Genomic DNA, 21,961 nt, shown 5'->3' with positions numbered 1-21,961 from the left:
CTTTTTGTAATTCTTGTCATATTGGCAAATCGTCTAAATTACATTTGTCTTCCTTAAATTTTAAGAGTAATCATTTTTTGGATTTAATTGTGTGTGATGTATGGGGCCCCGCCCCTATCCCTTCTATTCATGGTCATCACTATTTATTATTGTGTGTTGATGATTACTCTAAATATATGTGGTTCTTTCCGTTGAAACAGAAGTTGGATGTGTTAGGCGTTTTTAAACAGTTTACCATCATGATCGAACGTCAATTTAGTACCAAAATTAAATCTGTCCAAACCGACTGGGGTGGGGAATTTCGAAATCTATCACAATTTCTCACCTCTCTTGGGATTATTCACCGACTTTCATGCCCCCACACAAGTGAACAGAACGGCGTTGTTGAACGCCGCCACCGGCATGTGGTCGAAACCGGCCTCACACTTCTTTCACAATCCGGGGTTCCGCGTAAGTATTGGCACTTTGCTTATGACACCACTGTTTATCTCATTAATCGGATGCCCTCACGGAACCTTGCTAACAAATCTCCCTTTGAATACCTGTTCACACAGAAACCTAACTATTCATTCTTACGGGTCTTTGGCTTACAATGTTTTCCTCATATTAGACCCTATAACAAGCACAAGATGGATTTACGGTCCATAGCCTGTGTTTTCCTCGGCTATACTCCATCACATCATGGCTATCGGTGTCTAGATATCACCACCGGACGAATTTACATTGTCCGACATGTTCATTTCAACGAACAACACTTCCCCTTTCAGTCCGACACATTTGGTCACCAAATTCCTAAACCATCACCACCAGATCCTTACGTATCTAGCTACCTTACTGATCAAGCTCCCATCGATACGCCATCAGCAAACATACCGCTTCGTACCTACGTTCGCCAACGTCGGCAAACCCCCATACCATCTACAACACCCGATTTTGTCAACGAACCCGTCGACGAACCAACAGCTCCCACTGCTGAACCCGTCACCACTACACCGGCTACTGCTGAACCGGTCACTACTCAACCGGTCGCTGCTGAACCGACCACGACAGCCACGTCAAATCGGGCTCGTCCCGCGAATCTGCGTCCCAATCCAAAACCACGGGTTCCTTATGACCCAACAGCATATCACACTTCAGCACCCAACGACATTGAGCCTTCGTCATTCTCTGTTGCTAATCAGTCTCCCCAATGGCGGAAAGCCATGGCTGAAGAATATAATGCGCTTATACGCAATGGCACTTGGTCCTTAATCCCTCCTGTTAAGCATGCCAATATTGTTGACTGTAAGTGGGTCTACAAAATTAAGAGAGATCAATCAGGTGCTGTCAAACGTTACAAAGCTAGACTCGTTGCCAAAGGTTTTCATCAACAACCTGGTATTGATTACCATGAGACGTTTAGCCCGGTCATCAAATTTACAACCGTTAGAGTTGTTCTTTCTCTTGCAGTCTCACAATGTTGGCCTCTTCGTCAATTGGATGTTCAAAATGCATTTCTTCACGGTGATCTGACAGAGACTGTTTATCTTCGACAACCACCTGGCTTTACGGATCCGAAACGTCCGAATCATGTATGTCGTCTTCACAAATCCCTCTACGGGCTCAAACAAGCACCACGGGCCTGGTTTCATCGTCTCTCACGAGCATTGGTCTCTCTTGGTTTTCGGGGATCTAAAACCGATCCTTCCTTGTTCATATACTCCTCTGGCGGCACCCTTTTGTACATGCTTGTTTATGTGGATGACATCATCCTTACGGGTAACAATCCTATTGCCATTGACAACATTGTCAACCGATTGAGTACAACCTTTGCAGTTCAGGATATGGGTCCTCTCTCTTATTTTCTTAGGATAGAGGTGACTAAACAAGGACCTGATCTTATTCTATCCCAAAGAAAGTACATCTTGGAAATTCTTCAAAAAGCTGGACTATCTCATGCTAAACCTGTTGACACCCCCATTACCACAACCGCCAATTTAGCTCTTGGGGACAGTCCGCCGTTTGAGAACCCTGTACGATATCGTCAGGTCGTTGGGGCTCTACAATATGCAACTTTATCTAGGCCAGATATTAGTTATGCTGTCAACAAAATTTGCCAATTTATGCATTCTCCAACAGAGAACCATTGGTCGGCGGTCAAGCGCATACTTCGTTACTTATAAGGCACTGTTAATCACGGCCTTCGCTTCCGGCGCAACCTAGACTCCACGTTGCATGCTTATACTGATGCACACTCTCCTTCTCTGCATGCGTACTCTGATGCAGACTGGGCTGGTTGTCCAGATGACCGCCGATCCACCGGGGGATTTGCTATATATCTTGGTTCTAATCTTGTCTCGTGGTCAGCCAAAAAGCAGAAGACTGTGTCTCGTTCCTCCACAGAATCTGAATACAAGGCCTTAGCCGATACCGTCGCTGAAGTTACCTGGTTAGAATCTCTCATGCGTGAACTTCGTGCTCCCACTACTACAACTTCGGTTCTGTGGTGTGATAATCTTGGAGCCACTTATTTATCTGCAAATCCAGTCTTCCACGCACGAACAAAACATGTTGAGGTTGACTTTCACTTTGTTCGAGAAAAGGTTGCGGACAAGAAACTATCCATTCAACATATCTCTACTGAAGATCAGATAGCGGATGTCTTCACCAAACCGCTACCTACTCAACGGTTTACGAATCTTAGATCCAAGCTACAAGTCGATACCCGACATTAGCTTGAGGGGGAATATTAGACAAAGTAGTTTAGTCTATATTAGATTACTTGAATAGTTAGAGGAGGCTAACTGTAAATATGAATTCTATTTATATTCCTTTGTATCTTTACCCGTATAATACACAATACACAATTTACCCAAGTTAACTCTTAGGCATGATATGATGCTCTTGTTGAAATTGTTTTCTGAAAGATTTATACTCTCCAGCCATTTCAATCTTGATAAGCTCTTACAACCCGTAAAAAAAGAAAAACATATTTCAATCAGATGTATATTTTGAAAGATAGTTTGGAGAATTATATGTTCATTATTCTTTGTACATCATTATACCAGGGGTAGACACAATTATGCTTGAAACAGAGCTACCTTTTTATTTATCAGTGGTACATAAGTACAAATGGTACGTAAATTGAGAACAAAATGAAATCGATTAAATTCACATGGTTTGAAATTGATGCTCTTACAACTTCACAAGGAATTATATGTACGTACCTTGAGCTGGAAATGGTCCTGACATTGGATTGTTGCTAATATCCAAGCTTGTAATCGATGAAAGGGTATTTAAAAATGTTACAATGCTTTCATTAAATCTGTTGGACCCAAGATTTAAAGTTTTCAACTTCCAGAATATGGAAACCCTATCAGAACCTATATTAAGGAATGAAGCAATCGAATTTATAAGCTATAGTTTGATACAACCACAAAGCTGTTTAGGAGATATACATGTATATACATTTATATCCATTTTTTTAATACTGTTATCCTTCCCCTAAAAGAATTGTTATTATATCTAACCGAGTGACTTGATTGTAGGATATTACTATCTCTACCAGAAAAGAAAGGTAAAAGTTTAAATTTCAACACATGAAAGAGTCAATCTGCTATATATACATGGTTATATATAATGTTGCAACTTGCAAAAGAGGGATTCGTGTATGAATCCAATTAGGTGAATATATTGGCATGATAGATTTATGATGATATTGATTACCTTGAATCTCAAAGATACCATTGAAGCCACAGTAGCTTAGATCCAACATCTCCAAGTTCTCTAAAGCAGCAAATTCTGCAAATCATTTGAAAATTGAAGAGGGTGCAAGTATCTTTAAAGCATACATTTGTGCATGTGTGCATGATAACTTAAAAAGAAGACATGAAAAGACGATAACATGCCACTGATAGGGAAGTTTCCATTCAATCCAGTGTAACTAAGATCCAATACTTTGAGTGAAGTGAATTTTCTCAATGATGGAAGGATGTCGTTATCAATATCAGTATTGAAACTGAGGTCTAGTATCTCCAACTTGTTCAAACTCAACAACCTTCTAAGCCCTGAAAAAGAGAAAACATCTTAGTGATCTTGTGATATAGAAAGGACAACTTTTGGAGCAACATTGGTAAATACTAAAAAGTTGTAGCATGAATTGCAAGATCTGAAGTACACATAAAATCTTGTGTTTGGCCTTTTATATATAGAAAAATACTATTCAATTACTAATTAAGTTACCTAAGAAGCGTCTTTGAGCGCATAAATTAGTTGGATGTTGTGTTCATGAATTACCTGTCTTCATAATCGCTTTATGATCAAGATAATCATATGACAAATTGAGACTTCTCAATTCCTTAAAATGAAGAAACAAGGAAAAATTCAATGGCCAAAACTTGCTCTCGGCCTCCACCCCTCTCAAATTGTACAAAGAAAGATCTGTGACATGTCCGGTGGTTGTGTTGCAGTTGACTCTCTCCCAATCACAACAGTCGCAGCCCCTATCCCCAGGGGTACTACTGTCATAATTATCAACCCAAGTAGGGAGAAAATGGTCATTTTCGGAATCATATGACTTCATATGGGAAGCTTTGATTTCGAGTAGTGTTTTTCTCTCCTCTTCTATACAATTACTTTGTGTTAGCCCAGCCATAAGAATATGTATCATAATCGACATCAACAACCAATATAGCAATGATTTACGCTTTCTACAGGCCCAACATTCCATTTTAGTAGCTAATGGTGGCTTTATAGAGACACTCACAATAATATTAAACTTCCTTTAGATTTGGTTTGCTTAGAAAACATTTGATATGTGATGAAATGAAAATGTATGAATATTAATTAATTGCATAATTCCCGCCAGTCATCAAAGTCAGTGGTCAATTTTCACACATAAGTCATTAAGTCATCAAGTCAATGCTAAGAGTTTCCGTACATAACTCTATCCATTGTCAGCCACTCCCAAAAATTATGAAACGGCAATTTGTTGACTTTTTAACAAACTTCCATGTCTCCATTCACATTGAAGATATTTGCCCGATTATTTTAAAATTACTTTTATATCTTTTTAGTTTCTTTTTATCTTTTGTTTAATTTTAATTAAAAGCCCCATACCCTTAACCTTAACCTTTTCTAATTTCTTGGGACATTTCTATTCTCTCTTTCCTACCGGTGCCACCGCCACCAACACCAAATCCACAGCTCCGCCTTGGCCACCACCGACGGCCTCTTAACCCTTGACCCGTCATTCTAGCCCACCACTATACCCCATCATCTCGTTCTGTGTTGATGGCGGTGGTTTGTGGTGGCTGATTGCGTTGTTCTTCTATGTCGTTTACGACAGTGGGATAAGGGGGTGGTGATGGATAGGGGTGTTCGTTTGGATGGATCGGTTTGATCCGATCCAATCAAGTGAATCCGAATAGATTTCGGTTTTCAAAACATTGATCCGAATAATCCAAACTAAATTTAACTCCGATCCGATCCAACCAAATTACAATTCGGTTTGATCGGTTTTTACAATTCGATTTCAAGAAGCAAGGCATTTTGAAAAATATATAACTTGAATATTAGCAAAATCTATAAAGAAACTATTTTTTTAAAAATTATAATTTATGAACAAATACTAAGAAAATACATTATAGTTAATATTTTATTAACAAAAAACTTTTGAGAAGAAGTAACTTTAAAGTAGTATATTCGACAAAAATTTCTAATAACTAAAATAATAATTTAGTAAATTTATAAATAGTTAAAGATACATATGAAAAACAGAGAATAAGTTGTTATTCGGTTTTTTTGGACTATTCGGTTTTGCTGAAAATCAATCCAAAAATCCGAACCAAATAGTCCGGTATTGGACAATTCGATTTTATCCAAATATTGAACAACCCTAGTGATGGAAGGTCAGACGACGACAATGGGGTTCAACATTAAAAGTCTAACGGGATGCTCATGAGATTATTGCCCGTAACGATATCCATCTCCCAAAACGGATGCATAGACCTGGTGTTAATAAAGAGACCACGATGAAGTCGATTCCTGCGATGATTTCATTGTGGTTTGATATCGATCTCCTTCTAGTTTTTACCTCTTAAAATTTGATTTTGCTATCCTTGAAAAATATTTTGCTCTTCCTCTGTAAATTTGATTTTGTTTTTTATTTTGTAGGTATGATTTGAGGACTTGATAGTGAAACACACATTAGCTTTTATAATTACCACTAGCTTTTATAATTACTAGGCAATATCAACACTCTTTCAAAGTGGAGCCCACTGATACATCAACAACTAATTTATAATTTTAAAATATATCTGAAACAGACTATATATTATACAGAAAATTATAAAAATAGCTAATTTTCTTAATTATTTGGTAGAAAATAGCAAAAAAAACACAACATTACAAAAATAATCATCAAAATCGAAGATGGATTAAGTCCATCTGCGATTTCCCTATTTGATCTGCGAATGTGCAAGTCGGTAAAGCACAGACACGGATTATAAGTTGTACGTTCGCAGATTGTTTTTTGTTTATGTTTTTCTAATTTTTTCCGGTATAAATACCCTCACACCTGACTAAAATCACAGATGAACTTAGTCCATCTACGACTTTCTTTGAAGTTCATCTGCGATTTTGGATTTTTCACCTTTTTTAAATGAAAGTATAAGTATTTTTTCCGGAACAGTCCAGAATACCCATTTCAAACTTCAAATACACATTAAATTGTTGGTAGATTGCTTAAGGTTACTACTATACATACCCCCACTCACATAAATCGTCAAATCATGGGGTAGACAAGCACTATTACACTCACATGGGGGTACACAAGGCAATTTCAGGGGTATGCATAAAGTTCCCCTTGCTTAATTTTTCCTATATGTTTTATGAGTTTTAATTTAGATTTGATTTGACCTGTCGCCTAATAGATAGTTGTCAGAAGTGGTGGAGAGAGAGAGAGAGAGAGAGAGAGAGAGAGATAAGTGTTTGTGATTTTGGTACGTGGGGGTGGTGTATTTTTATTATTATTATTATTTTTGTATATAAATCATTTAAAAGAAAATATAAAACAAGTAGAAGATATACGAAAATCATTTTATATGGGTCAAGGACCAATCATACAAGAAACTAAAACGAAAAAAAGTTAGAGATGAAACTTACAAATATAAAAAAACACATGGACCATTTATATAATTTTGTCATTAAAAAATTAACAAGAAACTCTACAATCACACAAGTCACATATACAATAATTAGATTTTTCAAAATTGAACTTGTTAAAGGAGTTTTGTACTTGAGGATGAACAAGCGGGCTGGATTCATGCGCAACACTCAGTGTAGTGAAATTCGATCTGCAGCCGATGATGAACAAGTGGGCTCGATGCATCAACCAACCCTTTCTCCACATCGGTTTGCAATTCCCTTAATGGAATCGCAGCCAAAAAGTTTTTAATATACTCCTTACACGACTCTTTACCTTTCGACACCACGATCTCCTCTTTCTCATATGGTAGTCGTTTAATCGATGTATCTTTATCAAACTTCATCACATACGCCTGATCGCACCCCTCATACAACCTCTCTCCTAAAGTATCAATAATATAATAAGCATCCCGGTCAACTTTCAACACAAAAAAATGATCGTTCCAACTCACGATATAAACCAACGGTTTTTCTGACTCGATTCGATCGATCTCATCCCATATGTTATCAAACGACATAGCACCATGTAAAAAGTCAAAAACGCCCTCGTCAAGCTGGAAGAATCCGATGAACGACTTTTCCGGGACCACAATGAGATTACGGGTCTTGGATTCGAGAACGGTTTCTAGGTCAAAGTGTTTATCGGGGAAATTTTTCGTGTAGAGTTTGTTTTCGCATAGGTTTCTCCAATCTAAAGAACCTTCTAGAATCAAAGTATCGAGTTCGGATTTTACGGGCATTTCTTGGTTGCTATTTTGGAACCAATCAGCGATTGTAGCGACCAAAGAAGTGCATGCGCTCTCTCCCGAGGCGCGTGTGCTTCTTTGGTCAATTGAAGCAAAGAAAATTTGTGTTTTGACTTCCATTTGACCATCTCGACTTTTTAAGTCTTTGTTTTCCCATTTACCGATGATGAAATTATCGTCTCCGAATTCCGAGATTGAAGATCGACTCGTGGTTGACCCTTCTGATGATGTCAGCATTCGGCGGTAAAAGTCGATATCGTCCCCGCCTTCTTCTTTAACATCCTTTTTGAGAAGTGGTTCGCCTTTGGGTTTTGGAGACCGGAATCCCAGTTTCCGTTTCCGCCATGGGAAGATTCCGCGCATCGAGATTCGCCTTTCGGAATGTGAATCGTCTTCCTTTGATTTATAATGTCTGTATGTCCAATCGTCATCTTCACTACTACTGCTTGAATTGAAGTTTGAAAATCGTCCGATATGATTTGCGTAAGCTAGGGTTCCGTAATCGAGAGACTTCGTAACATTGGAATCGGCATTATCTACATCGGAATCAACTCCATCGAGGGAATTTGGGCCAAATCGACAGTTTCCCTCTTCTTGATGACATATTTTTTTAGGTGAAACTACTTTAAAGATCTTGACTTTTTTGAAACCGGCTTTAAGGCCCGATGGGTCGTCTCTGAGTGACAATGGCAGAGGCACGGCATATTCATGGAGGGTGAGTGATAGCTGCATAATGAGAATGGAATTAACATAAAGATTTATTCATGGGGGATATATGATTGATATAGAACAAAGTGAATTTTAGAAGAAACTTACAGAGAGTATAGGACTACAATCGATGCTAATAGGCATTGAAAGATGAATATTTATTGGGGTTTTCTCTTGCTTGGATGGAGCGAATTCAGCAAGGTTCAATGATCCAGTTGCAATGGTATGAACCCGTCTTTTTGCTCCTTGGTTTAAACCCTGAAAAATTAAAGAAGATTAACAATTTTTAACCTAAAACGAAACCCTGATTATATTACGATGATCAGTGAGTAAATCAATCATATTAAAACCAAGAAGATTAGTTCAGGACTTACATCGAACACCCTGAATGCAACTTCCCACTGTTGAAAATTCCCATCTCTAAATTCCACCAAATCGCAAACAGTAACGAACTCTTCGTTCCATTTAACAACTCCGTCGTCGTTTAACGATTCTTCCTTCGTCAAATTCCTCTTCGCACTACTCCGCTTGAAATTAAGTCGATTACTTGATGTCGTAGAACCTTTCCAATTGACTTCAACACCCAATCGTGAAAAATCTCGGGGATCCCCACTTGTAGTTTTCTCAGGCAAGCCTTGGAGACAGCGTACAAGAATCTTGGCCTCGAATTTTCTCGACGAGATTGGTGGCCATGGACTCCATTTCATCATCCTAACACCCATTACTTTTCAAGATTGATTGTTGGGTGTTTGAATTTGGGATCGGAGAGGCCTTTTCTTGCTTGAAATTTGGAGAGTGTAGAATGTAGATGAAGAGAAAGGTGGTGTAATGCTATTTATATATATAAGGAAAAAAAGTATGCTGCGGTCATGCTCTTGGTTTTACAGAAAAGCATGAGAAGAAAGGCCGGCAATATCGAAACTTATGAATTAACGTCTCTATTTTGTTTTCACCCATTAACGTTTTTTTTAATTAGGTAATAAACCAAAATAAAAGAAATTATATACATATAATAATGTATTCTATTCTTTAAATATTTATTTAAGGTATTAGTATATTTTTAACTTAAATTAATTATTGTTCATTTTTGCTACAGCATGGTCATTAGTCATTAGACCACTACAATCTAACTATCAAATTGTTTAATATAAACAATGGATGTGGTCTATATCATTACAGAATATTATATTGTTAAAGCATGCTGATTAGACCCTAAAATCATATGTACTGCATCATATAAGTTAATAAAATCTATACATATGATCAAATATTTTGAAGTAAACAATTTTTTTTAAATAAATATTAATATAATCGACGATAGGAATTTTGATTTTTTTTTTTTTTTGTTAAACGAAAAAGAAAAGACGTCGATGGGTTATTGAATGGCCCATATTTTGTCCGACCAGAAAAGTTACTTCACTAGCGTGCGTGCACACAAAGGCTAAACCACACACACTAGTACTAGTCAATGAGTAGACAGTAATGACGCAAAGGCCAATATTTTCATATTCGCTTCTTTCATTTTTGTGGTCAAAATCATTCTCATTTTTTTCATTTTGCTATTTTAAGATATGCCAATTTACTCAATGAAATTGTAATACAACACAACAAGTAAAATATGTATTCTTATTAATTTTTTTATAATATGTTTTTTTTATTGCTTTTCTGTTCTGGATTAATTTTGTTTGAATTTAAACAAAATTCTTATTGATTTTTGGAACATGATTTTTTTGGAAGATGAACAGATGATAATGGTGGTGGTGGTATTTATTATCAAGGTTTTAAAAACCGGTTTGAACCGGGTGGTCGAACTGGTTGGATTGGGAACCGGAAGAGAGAGTGGTTAAACTATCACCGGTTTTACATTGATTTCTAAACCGGATTAAACCGGACGGTTTTCAGAAAAACCCGATTGAACCGGTCAAAATCAAGCGGTTAAACCGAATAAAAATATATGAAAAAAAATCATTTACATAATAAACGTTGATGATATTTTTCAAATCTATTTAGTTTTCTCTAAATAAAAACATATGGTAATGTTATAAATTTTTTTGATGTGTTTGTATTAATCTAAAAATATATATCGTTTCGTATTATACTTTATTTTCTTTTCGACGTATATGGATTGATATAAAACACTAAAACTTATGGTTATGTGTTATTTTAATGTATTTTGACTCATATATAACTTATTTTTATGTGTATTTTTAATATTTGAACTTGGAAACATCAAATTTATAATTTATATATGTATGTATGTGTAGGAAAATAGAAAACAAAAACATGAAAAATATAGAAACCGGTTCACCCGGCAATCGAACTGGTTAAACCGGTTGAACCGGAAACCGGTCACCATACCGATTCAACTAAAAAATCGGTTTTTAAAACATTGCTTATTATAGTATAGTATGATCGCCAATAGATCATGATTTCATTTTATTTATATTATTTAGATATTAAAAAATAAAATTTAGCTCGCAAACTTTTTAAAAACAGTCAATTTCTTTATTCAGATTTTGACTTCTAGTTCACATCTCCTATAGACATGAAAAACAACTGCAAACATCTTATCTCTTTTAAAAACAAACATCACCTAAATATGTACGATTGCAAAGTTGATTACCCACACAAGTTTATTGTTCGCCAGAGAAGTCCTCGAAACTCAGTAAAACATTCATTTCTATTAAGCATTTTATGATAGTTTATTGATTAAATATGTGCAAAAAAATAGCTAAATGTGTTTAATTATAAAATTTGGTTATCCTAAACAAATCATTATTTCTAATAAGAAAATACAAATCGGACAATATCCTCAATACAACATTATCGATCTATGTATTATAACCATGTTCCTTACAACTTGTAAATAACTCCATTCCACTTTCCTAACGTTGATGGAAAACATAAAAGAAGGGAGAAAAAAAACAAACAAATTCAGGCTTTCGATGTTAGAAACGTCTTGCAAAAACCTTACTCACATCTAATGATCATCTTATTACTTAATTTGGTATAAGTTAAATAAAAAAACATAATTAATGTCTTTTAAAAATATGAATGAACTATATTTAATAATACCTCTATGGCCAACCTTAAAAGTAGTTTGTGGCCTATATTTAGGCGATCATAAAGTTCAAACCACTCGGACTCGGATTATGACCAAACTAAAAAAACCTATGGTTGTGAGATAAAGCCATAAAGGGTTGTATTATAATTAGATGTAGGGACTACAGTTCGTTGATCCATTAGAAAAAATCAAATTGAGTTGGAACCAAAGTTGGTTGATTTGTTAATATTTTTTTTATTTCTTTAGGTTTAAAATGAATCAAATATGATTTAAGAAACTATACAATTCAAACATAAATTTAATTCTTTTAACAAAATGATTTATAAAGTTGTAATTATTTGAATACATTGTTTATGCTTCAACATATGTTAGCCTATGTGACTCATGGGTGCAAAATGACATCTTTATATAATCTAAAAACAAAGTAATCCTAAAAATAAGTATCTAAATAGAATATTGTTTTGATTCATCCATTTAAAACAAAGTGATTATACTTTTATATCATCTATCATGATTCTATCTTTCTTTCTTTATTTAAAATGTGAATATGATATAGTCGAATCATTTTCATTTTAAACGGATGAAGATCTATTAAACTAAAAATCTTGGATATACATATGTTTCGATATTGTTATTGGCTATTTCACATACCACAAGACTCTGATTTTACATTGTATCTTAGTATACATTCTAACTATATATTTATTTTTACTTTTACCAAAATACCATATTTTTTTTATTACCGAAGAAAATGATCAACTAATCTAACAAATGATTTGCTTTTTGTAACATGGACTCAAAAAATGTGTGATCTAACTGAAAAAAAAAATCATAAAAACACTGATTTAATATATTTATATAAAAATTAATACCTAAACGACAACCAAATAAATAGATTGAATTATTATTCCATGTAGTTAACGACCAAATTTCAAATTTTGATACCCACAAGGACCACTTTCTATTGTCTACACTAATGCATTCCACATTTGATAAGCAATGGTATATTGACAAGTGACGTTTCCTTTACCATGATGTACTTTTTAAGGACCAAAATTGCCTTCTAATAATTTGATTCAATGTTACTTGTCTTTAATGTATCTACATGTGTCTATACTCTATAGATGTTCATAGTTTATCAAAACCAAAGGGTTCTAGCCCACGAGTCATGTCCTCTTTCTTTAAGGTTAAAGGTTCAAGTCATATTATGGATATAACTTGAATTAGATGTTAGCTTAAGGATAGATTAGACTTGTCGGTTAAATAAAAAATCAAAACTAATGAATCCACGGAATCGAAACAAGTTGGCCGATTTGGTCCCTTTGTAATTTGGACAGTCCCTTTAGGGGTGTGTGTGATTACTTATTTAAAACAATTTATATTTTCTAAAAGTATTTATTAGTTTATCCTATGTTAAAGTTGAATTTTAGAAAAAGGCTTAGCTGAATTTATACAGTTTCAAAATGTAATAAGTTGTTAAGTTGTTTTTTAATGTCTGATGTAATATATCAAAAACTCATTATTTAAATCAATAAGTAAGAAGGAAATAATTGATTATTATTTATTTAATTCAATAAGTGTTTATGGTATTCTCATATCCAAACACTTACATAGCTTATTACCATTATTAAACAATAATAACCCAATAAACACTTTAAATAAGCAATCACAAATATATTCTCAAACGGAGTTTACGTTTCAATTTATGATTTAAAGGGCTAATCACCATATTGAAATGGTCCCAATTGCTTAGTGAAATTTTAGTTTCAATCCAAGTTTTAAAAAGAATGATATTGCATGTTCTTTTGGTTGCCAAATCTTACACCAATTTCCATTTAAATGTCATTCATTGCCTTCCATTAAGTGACAATTTCCTTTTAAATGTAATGCATGGTCTTCCATTAAATGACATTATGTTCCCCTCATATAAGGGTATTTGAGTTTTATATCTGTATCCCTCCTAACGCATCTCTTCCTAAAGAATAAATATTTTGAACATACATTCTTTCCCAGACCTCCATAATTATATGGGATTAGATAGTTTCTCTTCTTCCCATCGGCCAAATTTCTTACAGAAAAAATCAATAAAATGGTTATTTGTGTATATAAGAGCCTTGTAATCATGCTTACCTCTTAGATGAACCTTAACCCATATAGGAGATGTTGGTCTTATCCATTGAATAGTTCAAAATGGCATCATATCGGGCGGGTTAACCAGCCCATGTACCTTAGATTAGTGAGCATGAGTCCAAGTTTATTCAGGTCAAATAATAACCTTAAAGTGTCATTCATATAAGCAAGGAAATACATAGTGTCATTCAAATAAGCAAGGAAACAATATCATAGTTATATTTTATCCAAAACACTTTCGGATACGATGGTTAAGATTCTCATTAAAACTGAGAACATCATTTTTATAAACTAAAATTATGCCATCATTAATTCAAAATTTAAACCATCCTTGTATAAAGCATAAATGAAAAAAAAAATGTTTCCTTCCATATCAGGTGAGTAGCAGCAAATTAATAAAACCATAGATAAGTCACTAGAAAGTTGTAATTTGTAATCTCTTTTCCTATAGACAACTATATTATGATTGTTGTCCATATTGAGATCCAGGTCCCCATGTTTAAGCTTTCTACTTCCTCTTAGTCCCTACAATTCTCGAACATCTTTTGGAGTTTCAGATTCATGGTAACAAATATGAAGCATGCAACCTTAGTTTTTAGTAACATGATTATTATACTCCTTCAGTTGAGCTCTAGTTATGGTGTCAATAGGAGGTTCAGGGAGAGATTCCTCAATGGTTCAACATTTATGATCATACTTGAGAGGAATTCCCAGATTACGATACCAGTTAAGATAATTTTAGTCATTCAACTTATCCTTTGAAAGGATACTTAGCAATGAGAAGTTTAAGTTTGAGGAATTTACGTTTTCATACATCTATAAAACTGTATAAAGGCTTGTTAGTGATTTGATTGTATCATTTCTAAATTTATTACCCAAAATTTATTTTAACAAATTCTAAGACCTATATTTCTCTTCCAAATGCGAAAAATAGTGTCGTAATCGCATGAAGAAATTATTTGGGTAGGTAAAACTCTTTACCAGTTATAGTCTCTATGGAACTCTTAGATATTTGTGGGATTAAGTGACTTATGTCAATATTGGCATGTTTAATCCATACATTCTTATCTTTTCATGTGATGCGGGTGTAGCGAATCACAAGCCAAGACAATAAATCAACCATTTGATCATACGTGTCATCCAGCCCAAGACTCTCGGGTATCGCAAACAATATTTCACTCTCCTAACACCTAACTATTTTGTTTGGCCAATGCACTTTCCCAAGATGGAAGACATTAGATAAGTGTGTATTCCAAATGGGTAGAAAATGATTTACATTTCAAAAGGGGGTTTTACTTTGATCAGTTAAAACATTTTTAACTGTATTTTGACAAATCATCTTTTAAAACTCTTTAAATTATTTATAAAATAATTTTATAAACTTTCATTTTTTTTCAAAATGTTTTGCATGTGAATTTGTGCTTCAATTATAACAGGTTTTCAAATCGTACAAACATTAAATAACACAACTACATGTAAGTAACGGTAACCATTTCCTCAACCTATGTGTTTCTTGTAACACCCAAAATCTGGAAGGCCAAGAAAGGAAAGAAAACCCTAATTTTTAGGGGTGACTCAGCGAGTACAAGGAGGGACTCGGCGAGTCCGAGCGGGATCCGGGTCGAGGAGTAAGTGACCAACTCGGCGAGTCGGCCAAGTGGACTCGGCGAGTCTGGTCTGTGCGAGGAAAACCCTAAATTCGGGACTTGGAGCCTATTTAGACGTCTCATTCTCTCCCCTAGGGTTCCTTTACTGCCTCTTTCACCCAGAACATTAAACCCTAGCCTCCATATCCTCTATTTGAGCCATTTGTTGCCTTGGAAGGTGCATTAAAGCTTGGAGAAGGAAGAAGGAACTTGGAGGAGCAAGAAGGGACTATATATCTGGGATTGTGAGTTTATTCTGAGCATTTGGAGGTAACAAACTAGTTCCTGGACCCCTTTTTGCACCTAGATCTATGTGTGGTTGTTGGGGCTTTTTAGCCATAATGTTATTATTTTGAGTTAGAAGCCAGATCTGAAGTTGCTACTTCAGATCTAAGCATATTATGGTCTTGAGAAGCATAAAGTAGCAGCCCTTGAGTTGATTATGGAGCCTCCTTGCCTTAAACCCTAGTTTGTGGTGTATTTTGCCTAGATCTCCTTCTCTATACGTAAAGTTTGCAACTTTACGTGAGGAATAGGCTTGGGAAGGGTAGATCTACAGTTTGGAGTCTATGCATGACTCAAAAGTCCTCTGCATGTATAGAGATCTGAATGGACTCGGCGAGTCCTTTGAGTGGACTCGGCGAGCAGCATGAAGACGAGGAGGAACTCGACGAGTGGGATGAACAGCTCGTCGAGTCAGATGAAGTTGGGTAGGAACTCGGCGAGTTGGATGAACAACTCGGCGAGTCTATTGAAGGTTGTCTTGGACTCGGCGAGTCTGTTCTTGGACTCGGCGAGTCTGGTCGCGAAACCCCAAACCCTTTGAGTTTAGACTCGAATCAGTGAGTCGATTGGAGACTCGGTGAGTTGGACAGGTCAGGACTCGGAAATCGGTAGGCTCGACGAGTCATGGACTGACTCGGCGAGTCGCAAAGAGAAGGACTCTGAACATATAAACTCGGCGAGTCCCTAGGGTGACTCGGCGAGTAGGGTTGACCTGGAAGGTTGACTTTAACCAGGACCTTGACTTTGACCAGAGTTGACTTGGTTGTCTTTCGGGGGTCAGTTAGACTCAGTATTGTATTGACATTGGTAGTTCGGGGAGCGAGTGGAGCTGAAGTTCAGAGAGTTGTCGTGAAGCAGCTAGTGGGTTCATCAGCAAGTTCAGCCAGTGCAGGTGAGTTTCCCTTTGTGTGAATGGGTCTACGGCCACAATTTCGGCCCATGTAGATATGAGTAGAAGACCCGGGGGTTAGCCCTAGGCATCGTATGCTAGTATGTTGTTCAGGACGAGGTCCAATGTTAGCGGGCGGGTGCCCAAGGAATGGTTTATGTGATAGTTTATACTTGTTGTCTGTGTGATACTTGTATGTGCCTGGTAGGGTGGTGAGTGTGGGCGAGGTCCCGTACCTCACCAATAGCAGAGTGTGGATGGTGTTCCATATCTCATTAGCAGCAGATCAGGGGCGAGGCCCAAGTTAGGGAAAGAGTGAGTGCGGGCTGGGCCCATATCTCACTATCAGTAGGAGCATGGACAGGGCTCCCTGGCTCATCGGTAGAGTTCGGTTGTTAGGACCGGAGGGTAATCAGACACCCCAGAAACGTCTGACAGTATGTGATGATATGTTTGCATGCTGGCCTGTTATGTTATATGCGATAGAGGTAGTAGGAGGGGACCAGTCCCCAAGTTTGGTTGTTAGGACCGAATGGTAGTTCAGACACCCCAGATACGTCTGATAATCTGTTACGTTACGAGAGGTGTATGTGATAGTAGTAGAGTTCGGTTGTTAGGACCGAAGGGTAGGTCAGACACCCCAGATATGTCTGATAATATGTTATGTTACGATATATGTGCTAGTAGCAGTAAGGGGTGAAATAGTCCCCGAGGATCGGTTGTTAGGACCGATGGGTAGTTAGCACCCCAGAATGGCTTGACACGGGTAGTCAGCACCCCAGAATGGCTTGACACGGGTAGTCGGCACCCCAAAATGGCCGCACGGGTAGTCGGCACCCTAGAATGGTCGTACAGGGTAGTCAGGCACCCCAAAATAGACTGGCAGTATGTATGTTGCATGTTTGCATGGTATGTGGTAGGGTGGGGAACTCACTAAGCTTCGTTCTTACGGTTTTCAGTTTTGGTTTCAGGTACTTCCGGTAGCGGATGATGGAGCTCGGGATGATCGCATGGCACACACCATATTTTAGACATCCTAGGATGTAGTACTCTGATAATGAACATGTGTTTTGAAATCTATTACTTTGATTATGCTTTGAATCGAAGATTTTACTTTAAGTAATATTTTATTAAAAGAAATTTTTAGTCTTGAATTTTGGGACGTTACATTTCTCTAGTGAGCCATCACATGAAAAAACAAGGTCATTCTAGGAACAAACAACCACAATGATGCATGGCTTCCACTTTCTCTGTCATCTACTCTTGATGCTCTAATAGGATTCCATCAAAGCTCATATCACTATACCTCCTTACTTGGTTGACTTTAGTTTTCACTTATTTATAATTTTTAATCTGATACAACTTCATAGTTAACCTAATATTCATTATAATTACGTTGAAAAATTACATTACAAATAAATAAGAAACAATATGCAAGTCCTGATTAAACTTAACTTAGATAATTTACACAACCCAATACATCACAAACATAGGTCCAATAAGTTGGCAATGGGTTCATGGGCCCATACAAGAGAAAAATTAACATTATTTTTATAAGAATTGTAAATAAATAGTTTACAAAACAATCCTTATTTGTATATTACAATGTCATAAAACTCTTTTATAGACATAAACATATGAATACACTTTATCATATTAATTATATAAATCTGTTCCAAAAAATAAAACCCAAAATCATAGGAGAATCAAGATAACTGGGAAACAAATTCATACAATTTGAATTTAACGGAAGAGATCACGCATGCCATATCATCATAGAATCAAAACCCTAATGTGTATATTTCATACACACATTTTCCCAAACAATGTGAACAAGATCATACCCATTAGGTTTTCCAAACACGATTTCTATGTTCTATTAACAATAATCAGAGACTCTGGTACCATTATTGGATTATAAGGTGTTATTCATGCTCTTAGCAAAACATATAATCAAACAAATAACAACAAAAGCATTTAAAACTACAACACTTATGATTAAACCATGGATCATAATTCTTTACATTAATAGAAAATATGATCCTAAGAGATGGTTTAAGAGTTACCTTTAACAGTTCTTTGGAAGATGAATGACCCAAATCAGAGTCCATCTTACATTATTGTTGTCATACTGTCTTTCGTAACCGGGTATCCCTTCAGAATATATAAAATGATAAGAAACGAGTAGGAAAAATAGAACATGAAGTTACTTTAAATTGAGGAATGTTGTAGAACTTGTTGATAGGATTATGTGGATATAAAGATCGTCGAAAACAGAGTTCGTATGAGAAGGTTATGGTAGTTTGAAGTTTAAATGAAAGTACATTGTTATTTTGAGAAAGTCAATGGAAGTCAAGTCAAAGGTCAACCTTTGACCATCATGACGTGAACAATAAGTCATCACGATGTGACAGGTGGTGAGTCACTGAGACACTTGGTTGGAGAGTGCGACATATGGCAAGACCGGGATCTAATTGATCATCACGACGTGAAACATATGTGGTCACGAAGTGACGTACATCTGACTATAAATATGATAGTTTTCGTGTCATTTGAAAGGGTTTGGCATACAAGATCAGAGATGCTGCTCGGTAGTCGTTTGCAGGATATTAATATGATGAAATTATACCGTTGTACAAATTATACGAGGTTGAGTTATGGGATATAATTTGGTATCTTTTACCCGTCAAATTGTAGTTATAATGTTTTCATTATTATTAAGATTTGATAGACCTAATTATATTATGGGTGTTCGTGATATGGTGTTGTTACGAACCCATTGGTAAGATCAGTGAGTAAATCTTACGATTAAAGATTTAATTGAGGTTGTAAGAGTTATAAACCCTAATATTTGAGAAATACACGTTATGAGAGATTTAACTAATGGCTTACGGGTTAAGCCTATTATGATAATACTATGATATTTGATTAGTTTGGTGATAAGAGGTCCCTGAGGGTAGCTAGTAGTGAGTTATGACAAATTTTGAGAAACTTGTTATTTAAGGATTAGGTGCTACCACATGATGAGCTAATAGGTAGCGAATGATTGAAGCCAATACTTGAATTAATCTGCTAAATAGCCAGGTGAGTAACACTACTGTAACATCCATTATTGTATTATATGTGTTATACATTACATGATTTATATGATTAATTGTTAAAGAAAACGTAATTGATACTCGAGAAATCGATTATTCTAAAAGATAAATATCTGACTGTGAGATTAATGTTGATTGATAAGATAGATTATAATTAAGAGATATATTACATTAAAAGATAGATTATTTATGAGTAATTGCTTATATTAGATTTGTGACGTGATATTTATGATATCTATGATATGCGATATATGAATTGCATAGAGATTTAAATAAATTGATTTTGTTGAGAAATTATTCATTACTATGAGTTAGAACATTATTGAGAAATACATTATAATTGATAGATTAATTATAATTAACATATAGATCATGATTGATGGATTTTCCATGAACAATTGATAGATTAGTATAGAGAGATCAATTATCACTGAAAGAGATAGATCTTAATAGAGAGATTTATTAATATTGAGAAAGATATATTATGATAGTGAGAGATAGTGACAGATTAACTGTGAAGGATAGATAGATCAAGAGAGAGATAAAGAGATCATTGATTAAGAGATTGGTCACGATTGAAATAGATTAATAATTGACATATAGATTATTGATTGAGGGATAGATTATAAATGAGAAATAGATTATCACTGAGAGGTTGGTTATGATAATACCACTAATTATATTAATTAATTATTAAATAAGTGAGAAATAAGTTATAATTTGATTTATATGATTATGTTTTAGTAGTTGTTATTCACTAAGTCATGAGGCTTATGTTGTTATGATGATTTATTCTCAAGGTATATTGTTGTGACGTCCGACTCGATCATGTACTTGATACCAATACAATCCTTGTGATAACTACTTGTATTCCAGAGTGCTAATGTACACCAAAATTGTTGTAAACTTTTAAATGATAAATGAATTTTTTTGGGTGTACTTGGTATGAAATCTTGGGTGTAGAAGTTGGTATTAAAGTCGTGGTTTAAGAGAATTAGGCTCCTATAGTAGATTCCTAATCTTAAACCATAGATTATAAATGATAATTGATCTGATATGATAATTATGAGTTAGATATATTATTTGATACTTTAGTAATTTCAAGATATATATATATATATATATATATATATATATATATATATATATATATATATATATTATTTCCTTATAAATTATGTCATGATGCATTGCGGAGAGAGTTGCGGAGTATGATTGCAAGAACCATAGTGAAATACATAGCACGATGACTAGATATGTGTGGTGTAGTGATCAGTGATAAATAATACAATTAGATCGACTAATAGCAATGTACTTTTCTAATCACGATGTGAAGAGATAATGACCATGACGTGACCATAAAGTAGTATGGTATAAATGAGTTGTAGAGATCACGATGTGGAGAGAATAAGATCACGACGTGACGACTAGATCACTACGATGTGGTTGGGATTAAGTCATGACGTGGTTATGAGGGTGAGTAGATAAAGGCAGTGTACTGAAGGTATATGCGACACAACGAGAGTCTTCCATGATGCGGACAAAACGTAGATTGTTATATGATTATTTAGGATGATAGACCACAACGTAGTGAATATGATACCATGGTGTGATAATGGAGAGTGAGAAAGGAGACCGTGACATGATGAGAAGCTTGTTACGATACGGTGCTTGTTGGAAAATAAGTTAGAGTTCATATAGATATAAAATGAGTAGTATTAAGAGAATAAATGTCAAGAGTATATATAATACGAGTCTATGAATTAAAATAGTGATATAACTCCTAAGTAAATATAATGTGAGAAACTATGATGAGAACATTTAATTAAGATCATGAGATTTACATGATGGATCCATGAAAGGTGATTGGATCTTATTGTGTCAAAGATTGAAATAAGTGAGAATTTTGATTGGGATCATAGACTTACATAATTATTTCATATAGACGGTTGATAGACTTACATGATTGATCTATGAGAGGCGATTAGATCATTACATGTAGATGATTGAGACTTGCATGTTTAGACCCATAAGAGGCGTTTACTCGTGAAGACGATATTTGTGATTGAGTCTCGGAAAGGTGACTAGGCCTAATCCCAATATGTGATCTATTATGATTAATTTGAGTAACTAGTATGAGTAAATGATGTTGATCCAAGTAATCGATATGAGTAGATGATATTGATCTAAGTGATTCAAGTAATTGATCT

At 35.3% G+C, this 21,961-nt stretch overlaps 1 protein-coding gene across 1 annotated transcript; it reads right to left on the bottom strand.

Moving 5' to 3' along the window:
* Nucleotides 1–7,146: 7,146 nt before the first annotated feature.
* Nucleotides 7,147–9,455, bottom strand: LOC111908101 (uncharacterized). Its single transcript, XM_023903969.3, has 3 exons — nt 9,014–9,455; nt 8,748–8,897; nt 7,147–8,657 (listed from the first exon to the last, which is right to left on the bottom strand). The coding sequence occupies exons 1-3, from the start codon at nt 9,359–9,361 to the stop codon at nt 7,302–7,304; spliced, it is 1,854 nt and encodes a 617-aa protein (XP_023759737.1). The 5' UTR covers nt 9,362–9,455; the 3' UTR covers nt 7,147–7,301.
* Nucleotides 9,456–21,961: the final 12,506 nt, after the last annotated feature.

This window comes from Lactuca sativa, chromosome 9, assembly GCF_002870075.4.
Source record: "Lactuca sativa cultivar Salinas chromosome 9, Lsat_Salinas_v11, whole genome shotgun sequence".
NCBI classification, from domain to species: Eukaryota; Viridiplantae; Streptophyta; class Magnoliopsida; order Asterales; family Asteraceae; genus Lactuca; species Lactuca sativa.
Note: the sequence above shows the minus strand (reverse complement) of the source record. Positions and strands in the feature narration are given on the sequence as shown.